This window comes from Indicator indicator, chromosome 10, assembly GCF_027791375.1.
Source record: "Indicator indicator isolate 239-I01 chromosome 10, UM_Iind_1.1, whole genome shotgun sequence".
NCBI classification, from domain to species: domain Eukaryota; kingdom Metazoa; phylum Chordata; class Aves; order Piciformes; family Indicatoridae; genus Indicator; species Indicator indicator.
Window position 1 is genome coordinate 21,750,660 of NC_072019.1, and position 27,193 is coordinate 21,777,852.

At 41.2% G+C, this 27,193-nt stretch overlaps 1 protein-coding gene across 1 annotated transcript; it reads right to left on the bottom strand.

Annotated features, from left to right (window-relative positions):
• Window positions 1-3,180: 3,180 nt before the first annotated feature.
• Window positions 3,181-22,144, bottom strand: GPBP1L1 (GC-rich promoter binding protein 1 like 1). The gene is made up of 11 exons (XM_054383957.1): window positions 21,595-22,144; window positions 20,603-20,717; window positions 19,476-19,605; window positions 18,827-19,110; window positions 16,238-16,310; window positions 14,942-15,135; window positions 10,292-10,432; window positions 6,367-6,525; window positions 5,494-5,618; window positions 4,508-4,610; window positions 3,181-4,263 (listed from the first exon to the last, which is right to left on the bottom strand). The coding sequence occupies exons 2-11, from the start codon at window positions 20,660-20,662 to the stop codon at window positions 4,117-4,119; spliced, it is 1,416 nt and encodes a 471-aa protein (XP_054239932.1). The 5' UTR covers window positions 20,663-20,717; window positions 21,595-22,144; the 3' UTR covers window positions 3,181-4,116.
• Between the last annotated feature and the right edge of the window lie 5,049 nt (window positions 22,145-27,193).

Below are 27,193 nucleotides of genomic sequence, written 5' to 3' on the forward strand. Positions count from 1 at the left end.
GCTCTGCCACCACCCCACAAACCCTTACCTAGCCTCAGTGGCGAGTGGCCCAGTGACTGGTAGGACATTGTCGAGGCAGAGGGCAGCCCTGGGGAGGAAACAGGCAAACAGGGGGAGGTGGTGGGTATTGAGGGGCCCCTTGTTTGAGAGCACCCCCACTCCTTGGGCCCTGCCCTGGGAGGGGGTGCAGAGCCCTGTCTCTCTGCTGGGCTCACCCTCCGTGCAGTAGCTGTCTGATAGGAGCCTGCAGCGCCTCAGGATCTCGGCTCGGCTCCAATTCCCCCTGCCTGGGCTGGGAGTTCACAGCTGTCCTGCTCTCCAGTGCTGCCAGCCGCAGGCACAGCCCTGCAGTACAGTGAGGAGCCGAGGGGAGGTCAGCACTGCCCGGCGGTTACTGTATCCCACAGGAGTCTCCCTGTCAAGCCAAACCTCCGGCCAGCACCCACCCTCTCGCTGCTGCTCCAGCTCCTGGGTCCTGGCCCGGATTTCGGCCACATGGCGCTGGTGGGCTTCCAGCAGCTCCTGTAGCTGCTTCCCGTGGCCCCGCGGTGGGGCTGGCGGCTGGCCAGGCTCTCCCTGCTGCACAAGGGGTGCAATGGGCAGGAGGGGCTGGACCACCGTCAGCCCCGAGGCTTGGGCTGTGCGGAGCTGGTCGGGCTGCCAACGCCCACCCGTGGGTTAGGTTAGCCGTACCTCCGCTGACAGCCCGCGGGGAGCGGGATCGGCTGCGCGGAACAGGGCTCTCTCCTGGCGGGTGAGCACGGCCCCCAGCGGATCCTCCCGAGCGCTCCCCGCTTCCCGCTGTCGCCTCACGGCCGGCCGGAACCCGGGAAGCAGGAGCAGATGCGGCTCAGCACGGTCCCCATGCTGGGGACAGAGGAAAACGGAAAGAAATTGGGAAAAAAGTTGATTGATGAGATGAACTTTTCTTTGGCAAAACAAGCACTGAGGGCTGCCAGCGTAGTACCGTGCGGAAGAACGGAGGGTTCCCCTCGTTCAGGCTGGGCCGGGTGGCTGTGACCCCCATTCCCTCGCTGCGGTACGCGTCCCGGCCTCGTACCCGCCCTTGTCCCCATCCCCGTCCCTGCACCATCTCTGCGCGCCCTGTGCCCGACCCGGCTCCATACTACCGAGGCGTCCCGCGGCCTCCGCGCCGTGCCCAGACCCCCCTCCACCGGCGGCCGGGCCCCCCCGGGCAGGCAGATACTCCTGGGCACCGGGGAGCCGAGGCACAGCTTCTCCTCGTGTACCCGCAGCAGCGGCCAGGAGCTGAAAGCCAGGCGGCAGCGGGGGCAGGCGAAGCCCCCCATGTCCGGCACCCTGGAAGGCACAGAGGGGCGGGGGTCACTCAGAGGGGTCCTCTGGCCGGGGTCGCGCCCGGGGCGGGCTGGGAAGCGGGCACAGACCTGCTCGGTGGAGGTGGCCGCTGTGTTTGACGCCACTGTTGCTACACTGGGGCGGCCGCACCCCTGGGCCCGGCCATTCCCATTGTCTGCCACAGGCACTGGGAAGGCGGGAAAAATGTCACCTGGCCTGTCCACCTGAGCAGTCCACAGAAAACAAGATGGAGGAGGCCTCGCAGGCTGTCCAGTCCCGCCCCAGCGCTCCCGTGCATGACGACAGTCAGTCGCTGCTTTGTTGCCAGCCCCCGAAGGACACCTTTCTCCTCCTGGCAGCGGCTCACAGCCGTGCACAGCAGTCGTGAAGCTAAGTGCACAAATCTTGCACCAAGGTGAAACAGCCTCCACTGCTCACTTGCCCCCCTCGTTCCCAAAAGAAGCTCCCCTCCTTCGGTCCCTGTCCCCAACTCCGCTTGCTGAGCACCCCCAGTCTCTTCTCAGGATGTTTGAGGTTACTGCCTCACTTCACCGCTTCCAATACCTAATTGGTGCTTTGCACAGGAAAAAGCTGTTCGATGGAAGGAGATTTGCAGGCAGGAGCCCTTTAGAAGTTTCATTAACAGTTAAACCATGCACATGCTCTCAGAGGGTGGGGGTACAGAACCTGAAGGAAGCTTGGCATGAATTATCTCTAAGAACACCACCATCACTCTCTGCTGTCCCATCCCTCCCCTCCCTCCCCCTCCCCCCATTAGGCAGGTTCCTTACCCTAGACAGGAATTATGGAGCAATCAAGTTTGCCCACTCTCAGTGACTAGCAGCAGGGGTTTGATATGAAGGATTTTTTAAATCTAGCCTACTTCTCAACAGCAATGCAAATACAATTGCATTTTTTTCAATTAAATTGACATAAGAAAAAAAAGAAGGAAAAGGGAAGTTAAAACATTTCCAGACAAAGCCAATGTTTGGTGGGACCAAACTAGTAGGACCTTCAAAGGGAAGTGAAATGCCTTACAGGAGGCCAAACACTTTCCCAAGCATTCCCATCCAGACCCAGCAACTGGAACCTGGCTTCCAGACAGCAGCAGTTAAGAAACACTCCTCAGCCCTTCCTACCTAAGCAGCTAACTCCAGGTGCCCAGGTCCCAGAGATCATGGGAACTACAGAGAGAAGTAGTAGAGTTAATGCTTGGTGTAGCTGAGAACCTTTCCTTGATTTCAGATGCAAACATCTGTGGCTGAACATTACATTTTTCTTACACATTGCTCCTCTCTGCCTGGTCAGGAGTGGATTAAAAAACCCAAGCAAGACCTCAGGTGACATCCCCCCAAGGTCAGCAAGAGCAGGGTTTTCATCCTCCATGTGCAATTCCATCCATCCCACTTGCAAACAGTGCACAACCATGCAAGTATGCTCCAATCCAAAACATTTGTGTACAGGCTGAACTTAAAAGAGACACTGAAATAGCTTAGGCCACAACTGAGTTGTTTGTAAAATCCTTTTTAATCTAATAGAAATGTTTTCATGAATTTTTAAAAAAGATTTCAATGAAAACAGCTTTGGATTCAGACATTCCCTTGCCACATTGTGAACATAAACAGCAGCATTGCACTAGGAACAAGTGACACCGATCAGTTGAGCTTCACGATTTTGTATGAAGCAGAACAAAAAAAAAAGGCAAAAGAAAAAAAAAAGAAAAAAAAAAAGCAAACTGCTTTAGTGGAAGATAATTGAATTATGTTCTTTCATTTCTTTTCCCCCCCAAAAAACCAAAACACAACAAAAGATGGGCTATCATCTCACCATTGTTCTCCCTCTCCCTTCTTAAAGGAAGAGTTCAGCTCCTGCAGTCTGAGTGCTACAGCAATGTTTGCCAAGTGGAAAAATACAGCGGGAGAAGAAACTTTTTATCCCCAGTGCTATTAAGCCCCCAAAGTTGCAGGTCCCTTTAGAGGAAAGCTTTTTCTTATATAAGAAAGACAATTAGAATTGGCAAACTGATGCAAAATATTTATTCCAAGTTAGTTATTTTTGATGCAGTAGTTTTTCCCCCTCATACAGACTCAATGTGATAGTCACTTTTTTAAATCTGTAAATAATGTTATCAAAATAATCTTAATCTTTGAAATCTCACAAAAAATTTATATTTTACAATCCACCCTGAATATCAAGGCTGCAAGAAGAAGAACACAAACAATTCCTATATCCAAATATTTTACAGCTGTACCCAAAAAAAAAAAAAAGAAAACCACAAACGCCTGGTTAAGTGATGAAGCTCCCCGAGCCGCCAAAAAAAAAAAACATAAAAAAAAATCCATGTTATTAGCATTAATTTAACATAATTAGAACTTCAATAGCCATTTTGTCATTGACAATGATTGTTTTAGCACACTGTTACCGCACGACATTATGTAATGCAGGCGGCACTGTTAGAAGCTTGTTGTTGCAAAGATCAGTCAGCCACTTGTGTCCTGCTTACAAGACTGAACTTGTGCACTGCCCCACAAGGGATTTGTGTCAAAATTTGCTAGCTGCACAAACTTCTATTAAGCATTAGGGCAAAACCAAAAGAAAAAGCTAAAGAAGCCAATTTCTCTCTTCTTTGGGATACAATTATTTCCCTTGTGCATGAAGTATCAACAACAAAAGAAAAAACTGAACAGACTGGAGACAGAATAAACTCTGTTTAGTTTATACAACCCCGAACACATGTTGAACTATGAACTGAGTTTATTGGGTTGGTTTTATTTATTTTAAATTTTCTTGTGCCCACTTTCAGGCATCATCATCTGACGTTTCGCTGCTACTAGTTTCTGTGTCTGAGTCCTCAATCTTTGTCTTAAAAGTGCTTCTCCAGTGGAACAACAGGCTGGAGCCGCGGCCCTGAAGAAATCCATTCTTCCCATATCCGTTTCTTCTTCGCTGTAGGAATGAAAGCAAGTTTTAAAACAAGGAAGAGCGCAGAAAGTAACTGTCACTAACCACCTCTGGACACAAATTTACCTTTACACTCTGCATGGCTAATGCAGAGTCACCAATCACACTACAATCTCACTTTAATTCTTCATCCTCTCAAAGATCCTTAAAAATTCTGCCACAGAAGACTGGCATATGAGAAGGGGAGGGAGAAGAGCAATGCCACAAGTGGCAAGAGCTGTAAACATACCTGCTCAGATTTAATTTGGAACTCTTTGAGCTCATCCTCCGTGAGGGGAAGGTAGTTCTCATCATTTTCAGGATATTCCTGCCATCCCATTTCTTTCAGTAACCTGATTTGTGGAGAAAATAAGAAAGGGGCATGGAAATTAAAGTAAGGGAATAACGGCAAAAGAGAGAATATTTTCTACAGGAAGCACGACTTTTTTTGTATCAAAAACCTCCCAATTCACCAGGGAATCATCTGTATCAGAGACCACTTCCACAATTCTTTGTGTTTACCCAGCCTTTTCCAGACTTGATACCTTTTACAAACATTTAATCATTAGCAGTCTTGTATAGTGTGTAAACAGTGATCCTGGCAGAAGGAACGCAAGGCAGAGGTTCGAAATTCTACCCAAGGACACCAAAGGAGGACATGAAGCAATTTAACCAGTATCACAGCTCAGGATTCTCCTAAAACTTACTATCTGCTTACACCAGATGTGCACACATTGCTTACTCAGTGAAGCAAGATGCAAACTGAGATACTAGGTAAACATTTTCTCAACTCTCCCTAACTTTTACAGCGTTTGAAGCAACACAGGAGTATTGTCAGTGCAGGCAAAAAGCAGTGTGTGCATGCTTCAGTCTTCGGACCATTCCATTTAGGACACCTGTTTGCAAATTAACCAGAACCTCACAAAGTTTATGCTCACTCCTGGTGTGGGCATGTAAACAGAAAGGCAGCATTAGCACAGGGATATGGCACTAGAGAAGCACAGGAATTTAATTACAGACCTTGGCAAAGTCTTGCCTCAACTGTCATCATTTTATTTTCAAGAGTACTCCACCCAGTCCAGCACTAGTCACAAAGCCCACACACCTCTAGCTTACTACACACAAAGCTACCGCTGCTTTCCAGAGAAATGTCTTTGAAATCGTTTCCTCCTCCTCCTCACAATCCAAGGACTCACTCTCTTTTATTCCAGACACTTTATTTTGCTATTTACCCACCTGTGTTCTGCTTCCAATGAATGAGAGAGGTTTTCCCCCTCCTCTGGCAGAGGGAGAGAAAGGCCATTCTGATGGCAGTTCTCTTCCCAGTTTTCCTTTGGTTCTGGTGTGCTGTTGCTCTCCATCTAAAGGAAAATAAAAGCATCAAAGTGTGCTTGCACAGACTGTGCCAATAGCACATTTTCAAGTTCAAGGTTCTGCTCATGAAAGTAAAGCACAGTACAACTTGCTCCATCTTGAGTCAGTGTATTTTTTACAGAGCCAGAAGCTGAGAGCAACTTCTACCTGGCTATTACAAGACAATGCAGTATGGATGACATTTGGCAGACAGCAGTTCTGTGTCAGGAGAGTAAGCGGTGGCATTACAAAGCCATCACCAGAGGCCTCGGAGTGAGAGCAAGACAACTAAGAATGAAATACTCCTCAGCAGGGACTTCACATATGCATTAAGTCACAGACTTAGGCATTTAGAGGTCCAGTCTCTGAGGCTTGAGCCACTATCCTGCACCTTTCACAAGCACTGAATTCAATTTTCTTGTGGATTTAGTCTGACAAGGAAGTTTGAAAGCAAATTAAGATGTTGAAAGCCAGCATTGTTCCACTCCTTAGAGAACTCTTGAAGAAATCTAGATTACCATCACCATCTGGGACTTCCCTTCAGTCTCCTTTATTACTTATCCATTAGTATTTCATCATGTTACAGATCTCCCTCCATCACAGTGCTGTGCACTACTTCTGCCAGATGTCAGACCGATGGAAGTTGTTCCTTTCCTGCTCTGCAGCCTGAATTACACACATTGCTCTTTTCTTTTTTTCAGTACCCAACTCCTTAAATCTGTAACAACCATATTACAGTAAGGACAGTGATCTTACATCATCCAGCTTGTCACATTCTCTGTTCTCTGTTATCTCCCCATTCCTATCATCTTTCAGTGCCTTCAGGAATTCGCTCTTTTTGTCAGTGGTACGGCGCATCAGCTTTGTCAGGCGTGAAGAGCAGATCTCAATGGGAGGGGTGGTGCTGGAAGGACTCTAGACAAGGAAAGAAAAATACAAAAGCTTTCTAACTGTATGGCTAAGAAGATGGGGCCCTGTCTGGGGTATGTGCTTCCACATTTCAAACACCAAACCAGTTATTTGGCTGGCTCTTAACCCTCAAAAAAAAAAAAAAAAAAAGTCAAATTCCCTTCTTCCCTTACCAGCACACTCTTCTCCCACTTAGCACTAGCCACTCAATTTCATTTTCTGCCCATAGGAGTCAGTTCACATGGCCATGACCATGTTTATTTTGTTCCTTGGGAATGTAACACTCTTAAGCAATGCTGGAGCCTACAACAGAATATGAAGACAAAACTTCATACAGAACTCTTACCCCACAAAAATTAATGAGACCTGGCTCAGTTTGATTTTGCACCTTAAACCATTCAGACAGACTGTACCCTGACATTAGCTACAGGGTGGAAATCTCATTCCAGGGAGTGGTCACATCCTCAGCTAACCACAGCTAGATGCGAAATAGGTAGCCACAGCCTTGGTAACCTCCCCTAAGACCACGCTGCAGATTCCTGGCCATGTACACTCGCAGCCCAGATGGGTCAGTGTGGAGCCAGACACAGACAACCTTGGAGCCTGTGGGAAATCTGCTCAGCTCAGTTTCATGAGCCCAAGGGAACCGCCCATGCTCTACCACAGCATTTAGGCTTTCCTAATCACCTCGAATGTGTGAGCCAGGCATAAAGCACAACAACTTGCACATTAGCAGTAGCTCAGCAAGTACAGTAATCCCAGACAATGCAATAAAAACATTGCTAGCCAAGGTGAGCTTTCAACTCAATCTGTTCCATCACTTTGACTGGACACACAAAAGAAATCTAAGAATATGTAATCTGAAAGTTCCTGACACCATAACCTTCTGCTCATATATGGAGTTCATGCCTGGCTACTCCAAGAACATAAGGAATTTAGTCATTAATACAACTATGTGACACTAGAATCTTGCATGCATACCTATTCCTTTTCTTCACCTAATGTGATTTTCTCTCTCAATATTAAAACAGATTAAAATTTATTAAAGCATGTACTGTTCCCCCCACCTTACTACTTTTTTTTTTTTTTTCTTTAAGCTAGGTGAGGAAGGTTGCAAATTCAGGCTCTTCAAAATGAGCTTCCTTTGCAAAGTATTTTTATCACACACAGCGTTCTGAGAAAAATCAAGGGAACAAATATTTGGCAAAACAAAAACAAGGCAGCAACTGCTGCTTATATTTCTAATGCCAGTTGCACACGAAGCACTGGTGTGAAATAATGCCTTTCAGGGAAGGGCATGCTGAAAGGAATAGCTTACAGTAAACATTTTTCAAGTGGCCTTTTCAGATTTTGCCTAATTCAACACATTAAGGAATAAAAGAGCAATTTTAACAGACAAAGTGACTGTGAATACTGGGATAAAAAGCTACCAGAGTACTAAAATTTAGCTCTCAATATGGTAATTTGTTTGACTGCAGTGACAAAAGGCACAATAAACAAAGGAGGCTAAAAATTACATGTGTTCTGCTAATTTGGAATACTCTACTTGAGCTCTTTGCTAGTGGCTATTTTAATGTTTAATAGAGTTGCTGAGGTACTAAAACTTAACTTCTACACATGAGGGCATGACAGTTGTAGCCAAAGCTTAGAGATAGATTTCTGAAAGGGAATTTAATTTTACCTCAATTCTGGTTTTACACATACTATCTGCAGAAGGATTTTTACATTACATTTTCATCTAAAGGGGAACAACTAGTCATTTTTGGCATCTTTTCTAAAGGTAAGTTTAGTCCTTAGACTGAAACGTCAAGGCATCCCTCAGGGGTTTTTGTTGTTGTTTTTAAATGAGAGTCCTATGCATCATCTCAGATTTGTTCACATGTCGGTCCATGTAACAGGGACAACTAGTCTTACAGAAGAGTCATCCCAAATTATTCTAAGAACTCAGACTGTATTTTAATTTGGTTACCACAGACTGACTTGTGGGGACATGGTATCAGTACTAGTTGGTACCCTTTTAGCCTTCAACACAGCATGGTCACTTATGAATAAATGTGCTGTTTTCAACACTCCCACAGGAGCAGCATTATCCCCATTTCAGAAACAAAAAGGCAGAGATTACTTGTAGTAGGCCTGTGGAGTTGGGATTAGAGTAGTATTTGGTGGTCAAAGTCTTGTGTTTCCATGCTGCAAGTCTCCAACATATTAAAAGTGTATTACAAGTGCTCGGTTTTACTTGAAATTTTTAAGCCCTTTTTGTTTAGTTGATTGACAGTGATAAAACCAAAGTAAGTCAAGGAAGTGCTGCTTGTGCTGGGGAAAACCCAGCTGCCTACTCCTGCTGTCAGATTAATACCTGACATCTTTGCTGACTAAACTTTCACAGAAGACCTTCTTGGGCTGCTAAGGGGTGGGTGGAGGAGATGACTTGTTACTACTGTATGTTACAAAGTGAGTGTCCTTTTCTGGATCTACCTGGAGGGAAAAGCATATTTAAGTTAACATATTTATGCAAAAGTGTCCAGTATGGACATTATAGAAAAATGAACGCTGTCAGTAGCATAAAGACTTGGTCTAAGGACAGACAAAAGCAAGGTAAGGGAAAGGAATAGGGTATTAAAAGTCTGTTTGTTGAAGTGACAAGTGCATGCTTGTTAACCATTGCTTTTCATGTCTGCTTTTAGACTCAGCAGTAACTAAAGCAAAGTACAGCCTGCAAAGGAGGTAATCATAAATATGACAAGTTCTTATATTAGAAGTCAGGTCTGTGTAGGAACAAGACATTTGCAGAACCAGAACACCACCGCTCTGTTATACTTCAAACACAAACTAACCCGTTTCAAATTCTGCAAATACGTCACTTATCGCAGCCTGGTTTATTTTTGTTCTGTTTACATATCACAAACCTGCTGCATTTTGATTCCCAGGAGCAGAGGAGAAAACTTATTCAGTGTTATTTTTCTGGTAAGCTTTGTGGAATTTCAAGGTCCAAACCAGCATTTTGTATACAAGCCACGAGTGAAGGATAGAAATGCTGGCCAAAACATGTCATGGCACAGGTACTACTAAAAAGTTGTATTTTTCATATATATATATATATATATATATATATATTAACACACACATACACATACATATATATATATATATGCATGTATGTTATATTCCAAGGTTATCTCCATGTTTCAGACCAAAAGCAGAGGTAAATCAGCTTCCACCTCAGCAGACTACCTCTTTCCAACACCAAAACCAGAAGCAGACACTATAGCTGAAGACACACGTACACTAAAAACTCCATCAACCCCTTCACAGCTCATTACTTGTGCTGTCCTTCCCCTAGAGAAAACAAATAAGGGAGATCACTTTCGTTCCCCTTCTTTTCCCATACTAAGGAACAGCATAGGATCATTTTACCTATATATTCACATTGGCTCCTGGTATCTGCACTCCAGTAACACCAAGTCTAGGCATGTCCAGTTATACAACACTATTTAAAGCATTCATTTTTTTCTTTTCTTTTTCCTCTCAATGTTGGAGAGACTTTCTAACACATTGACAAAAACAACAATGGCTTTCCATCCTGGGCTTTCCAACCACATCTTATTTTTTTCTAGTGTATAAGAATCGTGACAGAACGTGCTAAGAATGTGCAAGTGAGTCATTCTTCAAGGGTGCAAAGGTTTGTACCACATGCAGAAAGGACCTTATGTTTAAACTATAGCAGGTAATACTAACAGAAATCCCCACCCTCTCCCAAAATCCAACCCCTTACCTCTTTGGGAGAGGTGAGGACTGAGCCACTCGCCAGTACCGCTGGTTTGGTTACAGACACTGGACTGGTAAAGGCAGAGTCACGGCTGGAGGAAAGCGAGCCTGGTTTATGTTCACTTCTGTTGGCTTTCCATGGACTTGGCTATATTGAAGACAACACAAAACATGGGACAGTAAATGGTAAGGCACAAAAAGGGGTTATTTGCATGTAGTAAAACAAACATTATGCTGGCATTTTTCCCCCTCCGTCTCCAAGGAAAATCTCAAGAATTTTACCTTGACACCCATTATTTTTTTCCCCATCGTCTTCCATTTTCCCCAAACCAAACAAATCTCTTTCACGGGCACCACTCTCCAGTAAAACATCTTTAGAGCTCAAAGAGAAATCCAGCATTGCTCTTCATTAATCATGATCACCACTGAGTAATGCAATGCATCTTACAGATACCCACGGATGGGCAGTAAAAACTCCCAGTTAAGTTCACATTTCATACGGGAGCGCTGTATGCCACAAAGAAAGGGTCTGCATCACTTCACAGGAACTTCCCCTATGCAAGGAAGAAGCACCTCAAGGAATATTTCTGTCCAGGCTGAGAATGCAAATTATTTATTTCCTAGGGCTCTGAAAACATCCATCATGGCACTGATTTAGCAGCAGAGGGGAAAAAAGAGAAAGAAAGAAACAGCAGCCAGTTCATTACAGTGCATGAGCACTTGCTGTTTTGATCTGGATACTCTGCTGTAATCCTGCAAACAGACCGGCAGTTTGGCTGACACACAAAGACTACAAGATAAGGTTTTGTTACTTGGAATGTTATTCTTGAGCCTCCCTTATCAACCAAGGACAAATCTGCTAAGCAAGAGTCTTTATAAAAAGGATCCTAAGAAGAAAACTGCATCAAGTAGCACCAGAAATACACCTGTTGGAGCATTAAAGCATACTGGTTCCTTTGACCCATTAGATTTCCGAAGCAAACTTCAAGTCATTAGCAAAATAACATGTGTACAAGTGGGATTCAGTTAAATAGGAGATGCTACAGATCATGCAGTCTCCAGGCAATGAGAAGCCATTATTTCACTCTACACTGGGTTATTTTATTCATTTTGAAATAAATCACTTGGTAGGGGAGGCCATCAACATGACTTAGCACTAGCCATCAGTACTAGAACTTAAGAACAAAAGCAGTCGAGATCATTGAATAGATTATTTGGTATTCACAACACACATCCCAGCATTCCCTTCAAACCCAGAACATACCCTGACCTGCACAATATTGCCTGGCACCAAAATCGGGGTGTAGAATTACTGTGACACAGAGTTTCTCCCTGCAGATCCAGTACTGTTTTTACATAACCAGCTTTCAGCTGCTGTTATTCTCCTGGCTTCCACAAAGGGGCAGTTTAGACAAATTCACAGACCCCTACTGCTTTTTTAGGGAGGCCACTAGATTGGAGCATGACAACTATAGATTGTCTGTGGATTTTGACCTTCCTGGCTTGCTCGAGAGTGAACAATTAGCCCTCTCAATTAGCCAAGAAAGTACACACTTACTTCACTGCCATTAGTTCTCCTTTCAACTCTACTCATCACAACTTAAAACCATTTTTCATTGTGTTTGCCTGTGACAGCTTTCCAATATTGCTGATTTTGTCAAAAGCTAGACCAGACCTCATTCTCTTCAGTGATTTTATTTTTCAGCTCAGTCTCTAAGCAACTGTACTTCCTGAAGTTAATGACATGGGTTTCCAGACAGTGTCTGCCTCTAACAACAGTAACACTTGATGCTTACAGGTAGCACCAAGGTCAGTGCTAAATCCTGTGCATCATACTGGGGGTGCAGTAAGAAAGTAGTGGCACCTGCAAGGACAGACAGGACAGGTGATCCTAAACTGATCACTAAGGTATTCCATTCCATATGCATCATATTCAGTATAAAGCTGAGAGACCTCAAGGATTAAACTCTCTTCTTCATAGGCCAGCAGCTGATGAGGACTGTCTATTCTGCCTCTGATCCCAATCCATGACTTCCTGAATCCAGTTCCAGAATCCAGCTCCCATCTGAAACTGCGTCCCGGTCTGGGACTTCCTTAGTGCCTGCCCACACTATCAGTGGTGACAGTGAGGTAATTGTTATCTGGGTCCTTGGGTTCCTTACTGGACTTGTATCTTGTGTTTTATTGATATTTTCAAAGCTGGTTTAGCTTTGTTTTTAAGTCTCCTAAGACTCTCTTCCTCATTCCTTTTCTCTTCCCCTTCGAGAAGGGAGTGGGGTTAATAGAGAGCATTTGTCATTCCTTTAGAGGCTGGCCCAGCCCTATCTCTGGACAGGAACGTTCTGTCCCCTCTATTATCACATTACACATTGCAATTTCTATACAACTTTCTAGAAGCCTTCAAAATAATGCATTCTACCACAGCTGCTTTATGTATGGACCTTTATCAAAGTAATCAATGCATACAATTTTCTGGCTAAGGATATGCTGATATCCCACCTTTTATCTTTGCTAATGGTTATCATTCGTCGACAAACCCACTGTTGATGACACCAGCAGACAATTTGTCCCTGTTGCAATCCCCATGCTTAGGAGCACCACACTGCCCCAACAACCACAGCACCATGTCAGTGCACACACACTTAAAAATGAGTATCTGAATCACTAAGTGCATATTTATATCCTGCTCAATATAAGTGATCTCTTGGGCTACAAATTAAAAGTCAATACTTCTCCACTAGCCAAATAGGATTCAATATGTTATCATACCTGCAATACTTCAGGTATGAATCAGGTGTAACCAAGGCCTGGTTCAGTACAGTAAATACTTCATTACAAGGCATGTAGGCAGCTACCATTACATATTACCATAATACCAGATTTAAATACAGATACACAACCTGGAATGCAAATAAAAGCTACGTAACACGTAGAACAAGCTAACAAAAACCCCTGCTCTTATTTTTGGTGTAAGCTGAACTTCCATACCACAGTTACAAGGCTATCTCAGAAAAAGAGATATTTTTCAAATTAGCTATAAAAATTAAATGGTTCATTCCAACTGTAAGAACTGATTGATGTATTTTTTTTGTTTCACCTGAAGAAACAGAACTTCCTCTAATTTTAGAGCACACTAAAGCTTCAGGAGCTTCCAGATGGAATTAACAAAACCCTTTTGACAATGGGCTTTAGAAGCAGTCAGAACAAATGCAATGGTGACTATACAGGAAGGAATGAATATATTAAGTCCAAATTCTACAATTTCAAGCAGCAAGTATACCATGACCAGCAGTAACAGACTAACTTTCAGAAGTGCATTTCAATCTCCCAGTCCCTACTGCTGGTACAGAACTAACTTTCAGACCTCACAAGTTATCTTTGTACACAACAGCAGCTAAAACAGAAAAGTTGCATGCATTCTTCATTAAAATTCTGTTTAATTCGAAGCAAAGATACAGTTTAACCACAACAAAGATAGTTTCTCTCCAGACTGTTTCCCCCCCACCTTTAAAAATCCCTCAGACCACACTAAACCCAGGGAAGACTATATATACACACATATATCAATCAAGCTGTACAACTGCAAATGAATGCCATGGGAAGCTCCCTTTCCATCAGAAACTGTCTTGTTTAACTATGGCAAACAAGTACATATATGAACTTAGCTCTAAGTTCATATATAGCTCTATGGACTGCAAAAGTCTTAATGGGCCAATTTATCCCATCTTACAGAGAAGATCAGTTGTCAAACTAAGTGTTTATACAAGGTTATTTGATAATTTTAAGCAACAGGATTTTTCTTGTAGCTGGAGGAATTTAGCCTGAATTAAGAGAAACTTATGAATGGGGGAAAAAAGCTCTAAATTTGCTTTCTTACAAGAGTCTCCTATTTTGCATTTTTCTTAGAAGTGTGTAAGAGTAGTTTAATCATAAAGGAGATTTTGTTGGAATGTCACAGCCCGCATTACTAATTAAATTTCAGAACTTAAACTATTTGGACACTGGTTCACAGGACAACTCAGCTAATAATTTTCTTTAATTACAAAGATTAGTTTTACAAGTTTCTTAAATATTTCCACTATCAATCCTATTAAGTTTTTAGGGCATCTATACATGTAGATTCTCTGGAAAAAATGGGCAAGATACAGCCTAGAACTAAGAAACAAAAATCTGCTTGTTTTTTAACACTCCTGTATTTCTTTCAACAAAAGCACAAACACCATTACTTTTCCAGGTTGTCTTTAAGGCTCAACTAAATTACAGCTCAATTGCAGGATGTTACAATCTAATCTGATCTTAGCCTCAATTGTGTTTTAAACACATTAAAGTACTGTAACCCAGTACAGAATTTTCAAGGTAATCACGTGAACATCACAGCACACATTCTACTTCTCCAGTATAGCTTGTTTCGTCTAATTAAGATAATGCATGAGAACACACCCATTGAAGCAGACATTAGTACAGTGTGAAGAGAGGTTAGTTCTGTGAATGAGCAAGACCAAATGACAATTTTAGCAGTAAACAGATGTCTACTGCTAAGATCCCACAAACTACTAGATTCCAGCTCTTACTATTTGCTAGGGATTTGATACCCTTGATCATGGGAGAGAACTCTCCCTTGATCTCAGTTCACTGACTTCACTGGAAAACCCTCTACCTTGGAAGGAGGAGCTGCAGGTTTAGGAACCAGATTTTTGTAGACACTTGGGACAATGGTGGTGGCTTTGTTGCCATTTGCCAGGTGAGAAACAGGTGATGTAAATGCAGCTGAGAAGGCAGCGGCAGGATCCTCTTTTGAAACCTTTTTGATGACCAGCATCTTGGTAGGTTGCTTGGCACTAGGGGGGTTTTCTGTAAAAATAAACCAAGAAAGATTCTCAAATGCAAACGTTCAGTTTCACAACAGCTTCAGTTTACTGCTCCAGTTTCTCAGTTCTTTATCTTAGATACTACACATTTGATTCTGAGACTGCTATCAGCTGTTCTTTTGTTTCAGCCTTGAGTAAAGATACAGGATAAGAATGTAAAAGTCCGATCTTTACATGTAACCACAACAGCTCCTTTGACACAAAGAAAAACATAGTGACATCAGCTAACAGCCTTTCACCATAGTATAGGAATAAAGATTTTTTTTTCTGAGCAGCCATGGATTAGCTTTGTTAATTCACTAACACAGCAAAAATACTTTGCATAGCTTACACCTGAGATGTCACAGTGCTTTTACAAACAAGCACAATTAGTATTTCCTAGGCTAACTCAACACATTTGCAGGCACTGAACAATTTAACAACAGTAATAGTATAAACAGCTAAAAGATCTACAAATGGTAATTGTCATTATATTTTGAGTAGAACAGCCACCTGACAAACATGCAAAGAGAATACAATACAGTACTAGAGCAAGAAGTGTTTCTTTTTTTGTATTTGTACTATTTACAATTAATTTAGCCATATTTTAACTAGAGATTAACAAATCTGTATTTAGTTGCTAGAACTAGTACTTTGTTTCACTTTTAATTTTTTTTTAAAGGCAAAAATTCATATACCACATCAGACTCAAAAGCAACTCTTGAGTTAAAAAAACCCCAAAATACACCCCAAACAAAACCAATAAAATGACAAAACCCCCTCAAATAAACCCAAACCACAGAATTGTAACAGTTTAATTGTATTTCTAATACGAAGATCACGAGTAGGAACTAATGTCTAGTTCATTCAAACTTGCTCTGTCCTTCAAGTGATGCCTGCATTAAATTGTCAAAAAGCAAATGCAGAACAGCCACCAGCAGTTTTTTTATGACAAGACAAGCTTTTCAAGTAGACAAAGAGATGGTGAAGATTATGTGAGGAAAACAGCAAAGGAGAGAAAGCTGCAAGCTGTCTGCTTCACTTAAGGTTTTAAAACTTCTTTCAGCATCAGCATTCTGTACAGTCATGTAACTACTTTTACCTACCCCATACTCCAGAAGGCGTCCCTAACGGTTTGTTCTGGTTGTTGTGTCTTCCAGCTTCTGGATTCAAAGATGGCTGTAAAAACACAATGCATGTAAATACAACATTATATCAGTACATAACATTATGCTTCTAGGAACCCAGAGTACTCCTAGATTTCTCTGAACAGCACCTGATTTAGAAGCGAGTGCTTTGACACAAGACATCTAAACACAGAGTCTGCATTCTCTTTGGGTTCTGCTTTATTTCCAACAGAGCTATCAGAGGGCTCAGGACGGGCCCCTTTAGTCTTCTACTATAACACACACAGATGTTTAATAAAAGGTACTTAAACCAACAGCTCAAAACACAAATCAGAATGCACATAATCAGTATCTGAAGTCTGTAGTCTATTTCCTCAAATACTTTTATACAATATGCATTAACCAATTAAAAAAAAAGGAAACAAAAATAAACAAACAATTCACCACAGAAAACTAGCAAAAACAATACTAAACTCCTAACAGAACAGAATAATGAATATATACACTTATAGAGAAAGCCTTAGGGTCCACTTTTCAGGACAATACTGCCTGCAGATTCAGTGTTCTCTGTATAATTAACTTGGATTCAGTATCGGCATTCAAGTTAGTGGAACAATTAAGGACATGTCCATGCTTCAAGCGTAGTACAGAAAATCCACGCATTCAATGACAAGTGTTCCTGATTAGCTGTTCCTCTTCCCCATCCCAAATAACTTCTGTTCGAAATAAAGCCATCTTTCTCCTCTTTTTAATGAATTCTTCATATGCTAGTTACTATGGTGATAGCATAAGGCTTTAATAACGAACTTCTGAAATAGTAGTCATTCCTGCTCTATAGGAGTTAGGAAAAAATGTCACACCATAGTATAAATTTCTGCCTTAGACCCTAGAAATTCCTGTTTCAGTGCCTCATATTGCAGTCATAGGCCAGTTTTACAGCAGAGATACTCACACCACAAGAGAACTTACATTAACACCCCATTCTACAGACCTTTCAGGAAAAGTGTTGCCATGGTCAGCCACACAGGCCTAACAGCTACAGTATACATTAGTTTCACCACTATGGCAAAGACAATACAGGAGTTATTCAGCAAAGCTTGCTACTTATTAAGCAGTGTGTGGTATTACCATCTTAAAAAACGGAAAAAAAAGTGGAAGTAATTACAGAAGAAACAGCTGGAAAAATGCACTCACCAAGGCACTAAAGAGAATGAAGTACATGGGAGACCATGATAGACTGCAGCAGTATGGTTACCGTAACTTCCTACATTTCAAGAGGTTTTTGAAAGCCTAAAGAACAAGCTTACAGGAATACTGAATTACAGTAGTCTTGAGAAATGAGATCAACAGAAACGTACACACAAGCTTTATCGTTGCTATCCAGGTGTTAACTCCTTTGTGATGCAGACTGCTCACAGGAGCATTCCATCACTCCCAAGCACTTCACTGAAAAACAACTCAGTAGCTTAGATCAAATATGCTCCTATGGCAATTTAAGTATAGACTAGATTGACCTGAAGCAGATGTGGGTATTCATATAATTGACTCCAACTCCTAACTTCCTGAACAGAAGCAATGGCAAACTGTCACAATGACTTCAGCTGTAAACAGCCTTCCAGAGAGAAAAGCTGAATAAGAGCAAAATTCTCAAGATTATGATACACACAAGAATATCTGGTGCACACTATCACCAGGAACTCTCATTAATTGAGGCAACAATGGCTTTAGCATTGAAGATGAAGTCAAGAGGACTGCATTAGGTGAAAGCACTGAGTTACTAGAACCTTACAGGCAAAATGACCTCATTACAGTTGTCAAGAGGGAAAAAAGAGCAGGAAAGAAAGATGCATACATCTCAAAACACTGGCGTTGAGGAATGTGTACAGTTAGGATGAAACCCAGAAGTCCAAGTACTACTTGGTAAAGTTTGGAAAACTAAAGATAATCCAGAAAAAATAGAGGCAGGATGCGTGAGATTACTGCAAAGATAATACCACATGAATCCATGTTTAGATAAGAAGTTGATGAACTGGAGATACTGATAGAAGAAATGGTTCAAGAAACCCTGATCCCTGGATTAATAGAGAAAATGTACTACTCCAGAAGATTCAAGACAGATAGTTGCAAAGGCCTCAGCCTATCATGACCGAGCTTTGGAAGGTAATCACAAACATCATCTATGAGAATGCAAGAGAGAAAACAGCACACTGACCGAAGATAAACTGAATAGATGTACTAAGCAAAGTCACAAAGTCTTACTGTGGCAATCAAAGTGTCACCTTATGGGTTTTACCGAAGATCTGGTTTGTGTGTTACAATTCTGCCTTCAGTTCACAATAAAAATTTGGCGAAATACAGTAATGTGCCAAACCCCATAATCCAACAGGCTGTCAAATGCTAAGGACTCTGGATACCAGTTAGCATCCTGTTGGCACTGAAATAATTGGCTTGTATCTGTTGCGGTCTCCAACTTGGCATGAAACTATCAACCTACGAATACTAATTAAAATGAGATCTGAAAAGCCACTTCTCACAGTTTCCAATTCTAGTGAGAAGTTACACACTTACAAAGTCTTCTTCCTCAAACTGCAACTGCTCTTTATCATCCTTCTTCTCTTCCCTGGATTCAACAGGCAGCTTTTCTTGAAAGGCGGAACTTTTCCGAGAATGGAAGTTGCCATTCCAGTGGCGATGAACTCCAGTTCCTCCTCCACCACGCTGGTTCACACCATCATGGCCCCGTGAGGGACCATGCCAGCCAGGCTGACTGCCAGAAAGCCCAACATGAGCTCCTTTAGAAACACCAGAATCTACAGAATCATGGCGGAGAAGGGACGGCTGATGCCAGCAGTCTAAACAAAAGGAGATAAAGATGCAAATAAAAGTCAACACAGCATGCAGAATACTGGAAGTATCAGGCTGTTTTTCTTGTTGTGAAGTCAGCATTCACTAAGTAACTGCTAGGTCAAACTTACTAAACTACTATGTGATTATATCAGAGAACCAGCCAAGCAACACAATGCACATGCAGCTACCACAGAAAACCCTTAAGGCCTGACCACATGGCATGGGACAAAAGAATAGCACAAATTTCTTACAGGATGTTTTAAGAAGGTACCTCTCTGGAAAATATTATTTATATCCTGCAGAATTCTTCATTCTGTAGAACATTCAAAAATGCCTGCTCACAGGCTGCATTTTAATCCTTCCTACTCACCTCCAGCAGCTCGGAGGGGCCCATTATTGAAAAATCCATCAGAAGAGTTGTGTCTCCTACGGCTCACCCCAAAGCGGCCCTCTCCCCTTGGAAGATGCTCTCCATGTTTCTCAAAGGTGGCTGCAGGGGACTGCAAACAGTAAAAAGGGATGTAGTGAAGCATTCATTAGGGTATTCCAGGAGCCTGACAGTTCAACAGCGACATTTTGTTAATTAAAAACAAAACAACCCCAAAAAACAACAAAACCAACCCCAAGCCAAACAACAAACCCCATATTCTTGCGCTAGTTTTCAATACAGCATCCATGTATCTGCGTTGCTTGGCCAATGACATCAATCACTTGAACCAGGTCAGAACGGCACACAAATCTGTGTTTCTTACACAGAATCAGAGAGAACCCAATACACTAATATTGCCAGCAGTCTTTCCAAGCACATACCTTCTGCAAAATTAATTTAAGAAATTCCATCATACACAGGTGCTCATTCACTCATTCCCTCTGAAGTCAAAAGAACAGAGAGCAATGGAAGGACCAACCAGTCTGGCTAAAATTCAGACATACTCAATTAAGATGAAGTACGTTTGGGCTGAAACAACTCTAATGCTGTTGAAAACATTAATGCACTGAAGAATCTTTTCTTTTTCCTCGTTTATATAAAAATTAATTCTGTCTCCTCATATTTAATCATGAAACAAAGTTATATCCTTCCTTGTTCATCAGTGTTGGCCATCATGATCCAGTTTGCTACTAAAACGTTTTTCTCCACTGCCATGCATGAGCAACACAAATCATTAAAATCCTAAAGCAGACTTCCTGGGTGAAAAAAAGCTTCTTCTGGAACCAGTTTTAGAAAGAAGGTAACAGGCAAACTGCCCTCATTCTAAGGTTGCAAAAAACTAATGAGTATTTCTGAATGTGGAGTTAGAGCCCAAGGGCATATTACCAACCTATTACTTGACAAGGGTCAATTATTTTCACATAACGAATCCAAATTATATCCTGAACTGTAAATCACTGGCAGCTCAAGTCTTGATTCCCACAGACTTAGGGGCACTCCTTTAATTATTTTGTTATTATTTGCTGTTATTGCCATAGCTGTAAAGAAAGTATCTGTATTAATATTACCTTGGTTGACTGTGGTGTTGAGAAGTTAAGCCAGGCAGGAACAAAGTCATGCTGCGCCATTTAGGTCCAGTGTCTCCCTTCAATAAAATGAGGCATCAAACCTCATGGCCAGGATCTGTAATGAGAAGAACATTCCCTGACTACCTTTTTTTCAGAACTGAAGTAATAATACAAGCTATGCCCCAAAAGCTTGGCCTATACAAATAGGAGGGGAAAAGTGGTCAAGCTCTTCATATTACAGTTAAGCATTTCTTTTCCTGCTGACTTTGTTCCTCTGACCAAAACAGGTATGAACATTCCCAGTTACTTCCTGTTTACAATTAACCCACCCATGAAACCCAGGATGGCCACGGAGGTGGGAAGAAAACTGAAGTAACAGCACATAAAAACCATAGAACACACAGCTGTGTAAAAGCAAGACCTGGCAAAAATTGGGGTACATTCCTCCATTGCTCACTGTCTCAGTCTCCCTGTTTTGTTCCAGAGGCTGTAAACCAATTATGATCAAATTGGTCATCTTAGAGGTCTTCTCCAACCTTCATGATTCTAGGATGTTAGAGACACTGACAGCAGAATAGAGACCTGAGACAACCACATGGCAACTTCTGCACCCCTAACTTAAAATTGTATCCAGATCCACCAACTTCAATACAGCAGCAAACATCCCATGCTGAAACTGCTTGCACAGGTAAGAAACTAAATGGTTAGGAACAAAACACAAGCTGGTTGAAGGATCTTGATGGAAGTTCAACTGAAGACCAGCTGAGGTGATTCACTGTGGAATCTGAAACTGACCTGTTCTTTCCAACATCTCATAGCAATTTCCACTGCTTGAAATTCTGAAAATTCCATTACTGCTCCATAAAACTGAATTCTGTCTTTTTGGCAGAAAGTTCTCCAACTTACCATTTTGCTTTGTTTTTCAAATATACCTTATCCATGAACAAGTCAACACTATATAAGCAAAGAAAAAAGTATATAGGATCACTTACCCTGATTTTGGCCTCTGTAGTCTAATGTCCCTAAGTTTCTGTGCTTCACTAACTTTTGGGTTCCTTCCTTCTGCAGTATGCTGTAAGGCCAGCCTTGAGGCAATAGTGCGTCTTGAAGCTGAGCACAAGAGGCCGCACTTCGTGCCAACTGTGCCCTTCTCCCCCTCAGCTGCTCATTTTAACCTCTCCTTGCGCTCTCACTTAAAAAAAAATACCTAAGGTAATTTATATTTTAAAAAAAGCCACGCCCACGTTCACCTCATTAATTTCCTCTGGTCGTGGTAGTATAGAAGTCTGCCTTTACATTACAAAAATGTTTGTCAAGTCTGCATGACAACATTCAGAGCAACACCATGGTTAATACTGAACAGATACACTCAAGTCTACTGGGTAATTCATGATCTGCAGCAGATCAACCTGAACACTCTGGGAAAAGAACGTTCTTACATAAAAACGTTTGCCCCAAATGCTGAGATCTAAACAAAAAGCATCTGCCCAAGTGCTCTTAAAATATAAATTTCATTTTTATCACATACATCTGCTTAAAAAAAAAAAAGATAGTATTTTAAAAAAATGAATGTTAGGATATACTCTGGTCTTCACGTAATGTGGTTAATGCTCCACAGAGCTAAGCACTACTTTATATAAAGCTCAAAAGCAGGCACAAACGTTTATCTCCCTGTTTTCACCATTTACATGCTGAAACATAGGTTGCATGGAAAAAAAAAAAAAAAGCCAGGTCCAAAAATAGTCTCTTCTACTCTATCTTTTGTAGACTATGTGCTGCTTTTAAAGGGACACAAATTATTCCACAAGAGCTTCTTGTTCTACAGTGGAGAATTCACTTCTGGGTCATAGTCCTCTTCCATCAAAGAGGTGAGACAGGAACTGTAGTCACTATAAAAAAAACCAAACAAAATCCCATCAATACAAGCAACATAAACATGATCAAGTATGACCAGAGCGAACGAGAAATTGAGCAACTATAGTTCAAATACCAAAAGCTATTTTATCTCTGATCAAAACAAAAGCTGATATCATCTGATTTTTTAAAAAGATCCCTGAAATGCATATTTTTGCTTTTAAATGATCACTTCCCAGATTTAGTTTAAAAAAGTGCAATACAAACAAGCTGAATTAGAACAAAGGGAAGAGCGGAGAAACTGCATGCAGCTGACAAAAGAGATTCCACACTTCACAGCAGTTTTAAAACTTGTGGCTAAAGTAACAATACTCTAGGCTGTAGGTAGGCTTTGCTATTCCACGTGTCTCATCTGCTCTGTGCACCCACATCACTGCTCACCTGCTCCAATACTGCCAGACTCCCCCTTCAAGAGACTCATGACAGTAACAGACCCAGTATTCCATTAACTCCTTCCCAGAAAACATCAACAACAACAAAAGAGTTTTTCTGCCTCTTTTAACTTGAACCTTCTTTCCTCATCAGAAGCAAACAGATAGGTTTATTGCTCCTGAAACAGCTGAGAAGTTTTATTACTGTTTTCATGCCATCAGCTGTTTTTCAGGATCCCTTTAGGCGTGTCTTATTCCGCCTTTATGTTTGACTTAGTAGAGTTTGTTTCCTGTGTTTGGATATGGTTCCATTCTTCGACCCATTTTAGTTTTCGTTCAAGTTGTTATTTCATTGGGCTTTTTTCTACTAAGCATGTGGAGTTTTAAATTTTTTTTTCTTATTTTTTTAAATTTTAAGACTGTTTTGATAGAGGCTCAAAATAAGCAAACACAGGGAATAGTAAAAGAATCACCAACTTTCTATCCTCTGGGTCATTCCCTTTAAAAAAAAAAACAAAACTGATTTTCATACATTTCTTATTTCTGGAGCTAGGGGAGTTTAGAAAGAGGAAAATATTTTTGCACCTAAGCTGTGAGCCATGATCACATTTCAGGAGGTAGAGTAACAGCAAACAGCCTCACAACCCCTACAAACTACCAGCTAACATATGGCAAAAGCAAAGTGGACATGGCCATGCACAATATCAACCTGCACACTTCTAAGCACCCCACCCTGTCATACACTGTAAGTAACAAAAGCCTAACCTACCAAAACCTGGTTTTATATTAAAGGGTGATTTTTCAGTGTATGGGGGCATACTGAAACATCTGCTGCAGATAGAAAAGTCTTCCCATCACACTGAACTCAGCACAGGTACAGAACTCCTTTAGATGTAACCTTCTGAGGCTACTATCAAACATTTGATTAGTATATTCCAGATAAAACGGGGACAAAGTCAATATAGTTGACTACCTTTAGACAAGATTAATTACCTTCTGAATAAATATGCTTTTCAGAACAAACTGTATAGCAATTAAGCCATGTCAAACTATTGACAAAAGTCATGTAATTTAAGAAGTTGATTTACTGAATGCTAAGAACAATTCACAGCAATGTGAAAAATGGATTTAAACAGAAACAAACCCCCCACATAAAGGTTCTCTGGCTTTAAGGGTATCTAAATAAACACCTCAGAACTATGATTCTCAAGTAGGAACCAGGTCCCTGCACCAAATAAAAATAAAACCACCATGGAAGTACTAAACCCAGTTTCCATTTCAAAAAACTGGTTCCAAGTGCCTTTGGAAATGGAAAAGGAAAACGTATCAACAGTCTGAAAAACGTGTTTTGCTGTAAGACATCTTTCTCTCTTTTAACACCATCAAAACAAGGGTGAAACTCCTTGCAAAACTCCAGCTACCAATTCAGAACACCTTGCAGAAGAACATTCAAGCCTCCTAACCTGCTACTTGATATCATTATTATCGGTGGCCAGGGCAACTCATTACAAAGCAGTATCTAACATGCGTGCAGACAGTCCCATGCAACTCCTGGACACATTTAGGACTGATGTTCAAGTCATGCAAACATCAGGCTTACATAGCATGAATTAGATACTGATCAGAAAACTTTATACTTGTTAAAGGAATGACCTCTACATCATCTCAAACTTTCCAGCAAGTATTTTGATTCTTCTGTAACCTTTATTCTGAAACAATCTCTCTCACAGGTGTCAAAGTTACTAGAAGGCTCTGCAGTGAGGCTGAAATAAATTACAGCCAGATGCTCAAATTAATTTCCACCTCCTTCTCTTCAGGTAGTGTATACAAGGCACACTTCAGACAGTAAATTCAATGTCATGTCTCCAGCCCTTCCAAAGCTGTGTTTTCTGGCATAAGCAGGGTACTGAAGGCTATGTGCCAGTACACTACATGCCAACACTGCCTGCAGCTGGCTCCATATTTCAACAGTCATATACACTGCTCTTCAGGCATCACCTTCTGTGCATGTATTATCATAAAAATAACAAGGTAGGTGACATTAAGATGCAGTAATTCTTGCTAAAGCAAAAAACTTGCTGTAAGATGAAACATTGTAAATTACCCTAGTGAAACCCTTTAGTCCCCAGGATTAGCCCATGTGCTAGGTTTTACAAACACACTCTGAATCTTGTCCAACATCCACCTGCCCCACAACCCCCCCCACTAACAACAGTCTCTCAGTTACCTTCTCTAACAGGAACCTATGATAACTTCTTAGGGGAAAAAAGTACAAGAACAAGAGTGAATAGTACCAGGGCTCCCAGGTTACTTTCTTAGACTTTTAAGCCAGAGTCTGCACTATAGGTTGCCAGTCAGTGCTTCTACATAAACCTGTTGGATTGTTTTGGTTTTAGACACATTTATACACACGTGCCTCCCAAATGAGAAGGGGCACAGCTTACTTGTGCTTTGGGTAAAAGACAATTTACAACTATAAAAACGTCAGCCCCAATTTAGCTGATGTTTTCTTCTGCTATCAAAGTGTCCAACCACATTTTATTCAGTTTTTCATGAAACTCATTATTGTATCCATTTTATATATATATATATATATATACACACACACACACACACTCTCATCAAGTCATCCCTCTTCCAAGTCATCCCTCTTCTAAGCTGAGTCATGCTAGTTGTGGAAGCTTTCTGAACACCTCTAGTCATTCTTACCAGTCTTTACCATATCTTTAAATATGTCACCAACACTGCATAATGTGTTTAAGATTTGGGACCATGACCAATGTACACAAATGGCAAAATTTTTAAACTTTTCTTCCTCATAATTTTTTTTTCTCCTTTTTTTTTTTTCTTCCTTCTTTTTCTGATTGTTACATAGAACTGAAATGACCTTTGCCAAATACTCAATAATGAATCGAGTGAAGAGATTCCTCAAAGTACAGGTGGACGCTTCTCTTCTCTGGTCATGTACATGAACACGCGTGCAACAAGCACTCACACATTTCCTGAAGGCAAAGTTACCAATTCTTCTCATATTCCCTTTTCAGTTCAGTCAAATTGGTCTCTGTTTCACTATGAAAAACAGCAAGGACAAAGATCGTCCCTCAGTAGCCACTCCCAGTTCCAGGAAAAAAGCAAATTAAAGTGTTAGTCAGTGCAAATTTAATTTATTCTCTCCTTTTAAATCATTTCAGGTCTGAATTATTTCTGACAATACAAATCGAAGAGTGGAAAATAATACTAGTATCACTAAATGAGATGTTCTGTGAAGGCATGCCTCCTTTCAGAACAATGAAATCTACATTAATGAGCTGTGGTGAAGAAAAACAAGTTGTCTATCAACTACTCCAAAATAGTCTTTTGCTGATCACAGTGAGGAGGTCTTTGGCAAGCAATATAAGTACATAAACCCCTGAATTCTTTAGTAGCACTTGGGTTCCATTTGTTAACAGATATAATAAATATTTAAAAAAAAAATTCAATGATCTATTTTTTCATGTTGTATTAAAATTATTTTAGCTTATTTCATAGTAACCTCATTTTGTTAAGTCTTTGCTGTTGGAAAGTACTTCTTCCACTCCTTGGTAAGTGCTTAAGTTTCATATCTAATATCCTTCACTACGTCATTTAACATACAAGTGGAAGAAGTGATATTTATTACTGAGTCAAGTAAGTTAAAATTGTCAGATGTTCTTTTATTAGTACCAGATTTCATTGTGTATTTCTCCAAACATATTAAAAAACAGACATGAAAATGGAAAGAACATAGAAGCATATTCAATTTAAAGAACAGCTGCAGACCACAGTAAGGAAACACACAGGGCAAAATCCCCATTCTCCAATGTACCATTCCTAAAGTGTTCTTCCTGTGTTACACTGAATACAGTTGTCCAGCCGCTTTAATCCTTCTGTTAATTTTAATTTCTACTCCTAACGCAGACCTGATCCGAGTTAAGCTCTGATCCAGATGCACCTGACAGTAAGAACCAAGGGGATATTCAATATATAAAGACCTACACTGGCCAGAACATAAGACTAGAGAGAAAAGCTAATCAGAGCCACTAAGCTGTAAAATCACTCATTGGAAATGGATCAAGATGTTTCAGAAGTCCTACGAAAGCTCATAGATTAGCCTATCAACAGTGTATTTTTCCTATTGTTTCCTCTTCTACTTCATGCCATGGCCTACAATGTAAAAGCCGAATGGAAAGCAAAATCTGTCCCACGTTACAAGATTGCCTGCCATGCTGTGCTGTTCAAGCACACAGCCCCTCTGGGACCTGGAACCAGATTACATACTGCAGTACAC

Bases quoted from the DNA above. Each gene is read 5' to 3' on its own strand.
- GPBP1L1 (XM_054383957.1), bottom strand. From the start codon at position 20,662: ATGGCGCAGCATGACTTTGTTCCTGCCTGGCTTAACTTCTCAACACCA. The intron at 15,136-16,237 runs GTAGGTAAAAGT...TTATTTTTACAG, and splicing joins GACGCCTTCTGGAGTATGGG to AAAACCCCCCTAGTGCCAAG. The intron at 4,264-4,507 runs GTATGTTTACAG...TCATTCCTACAG, and splicing joins TCCAAATTAAATCTGAGCAG to CGAAGAAGAAACGGATATGG.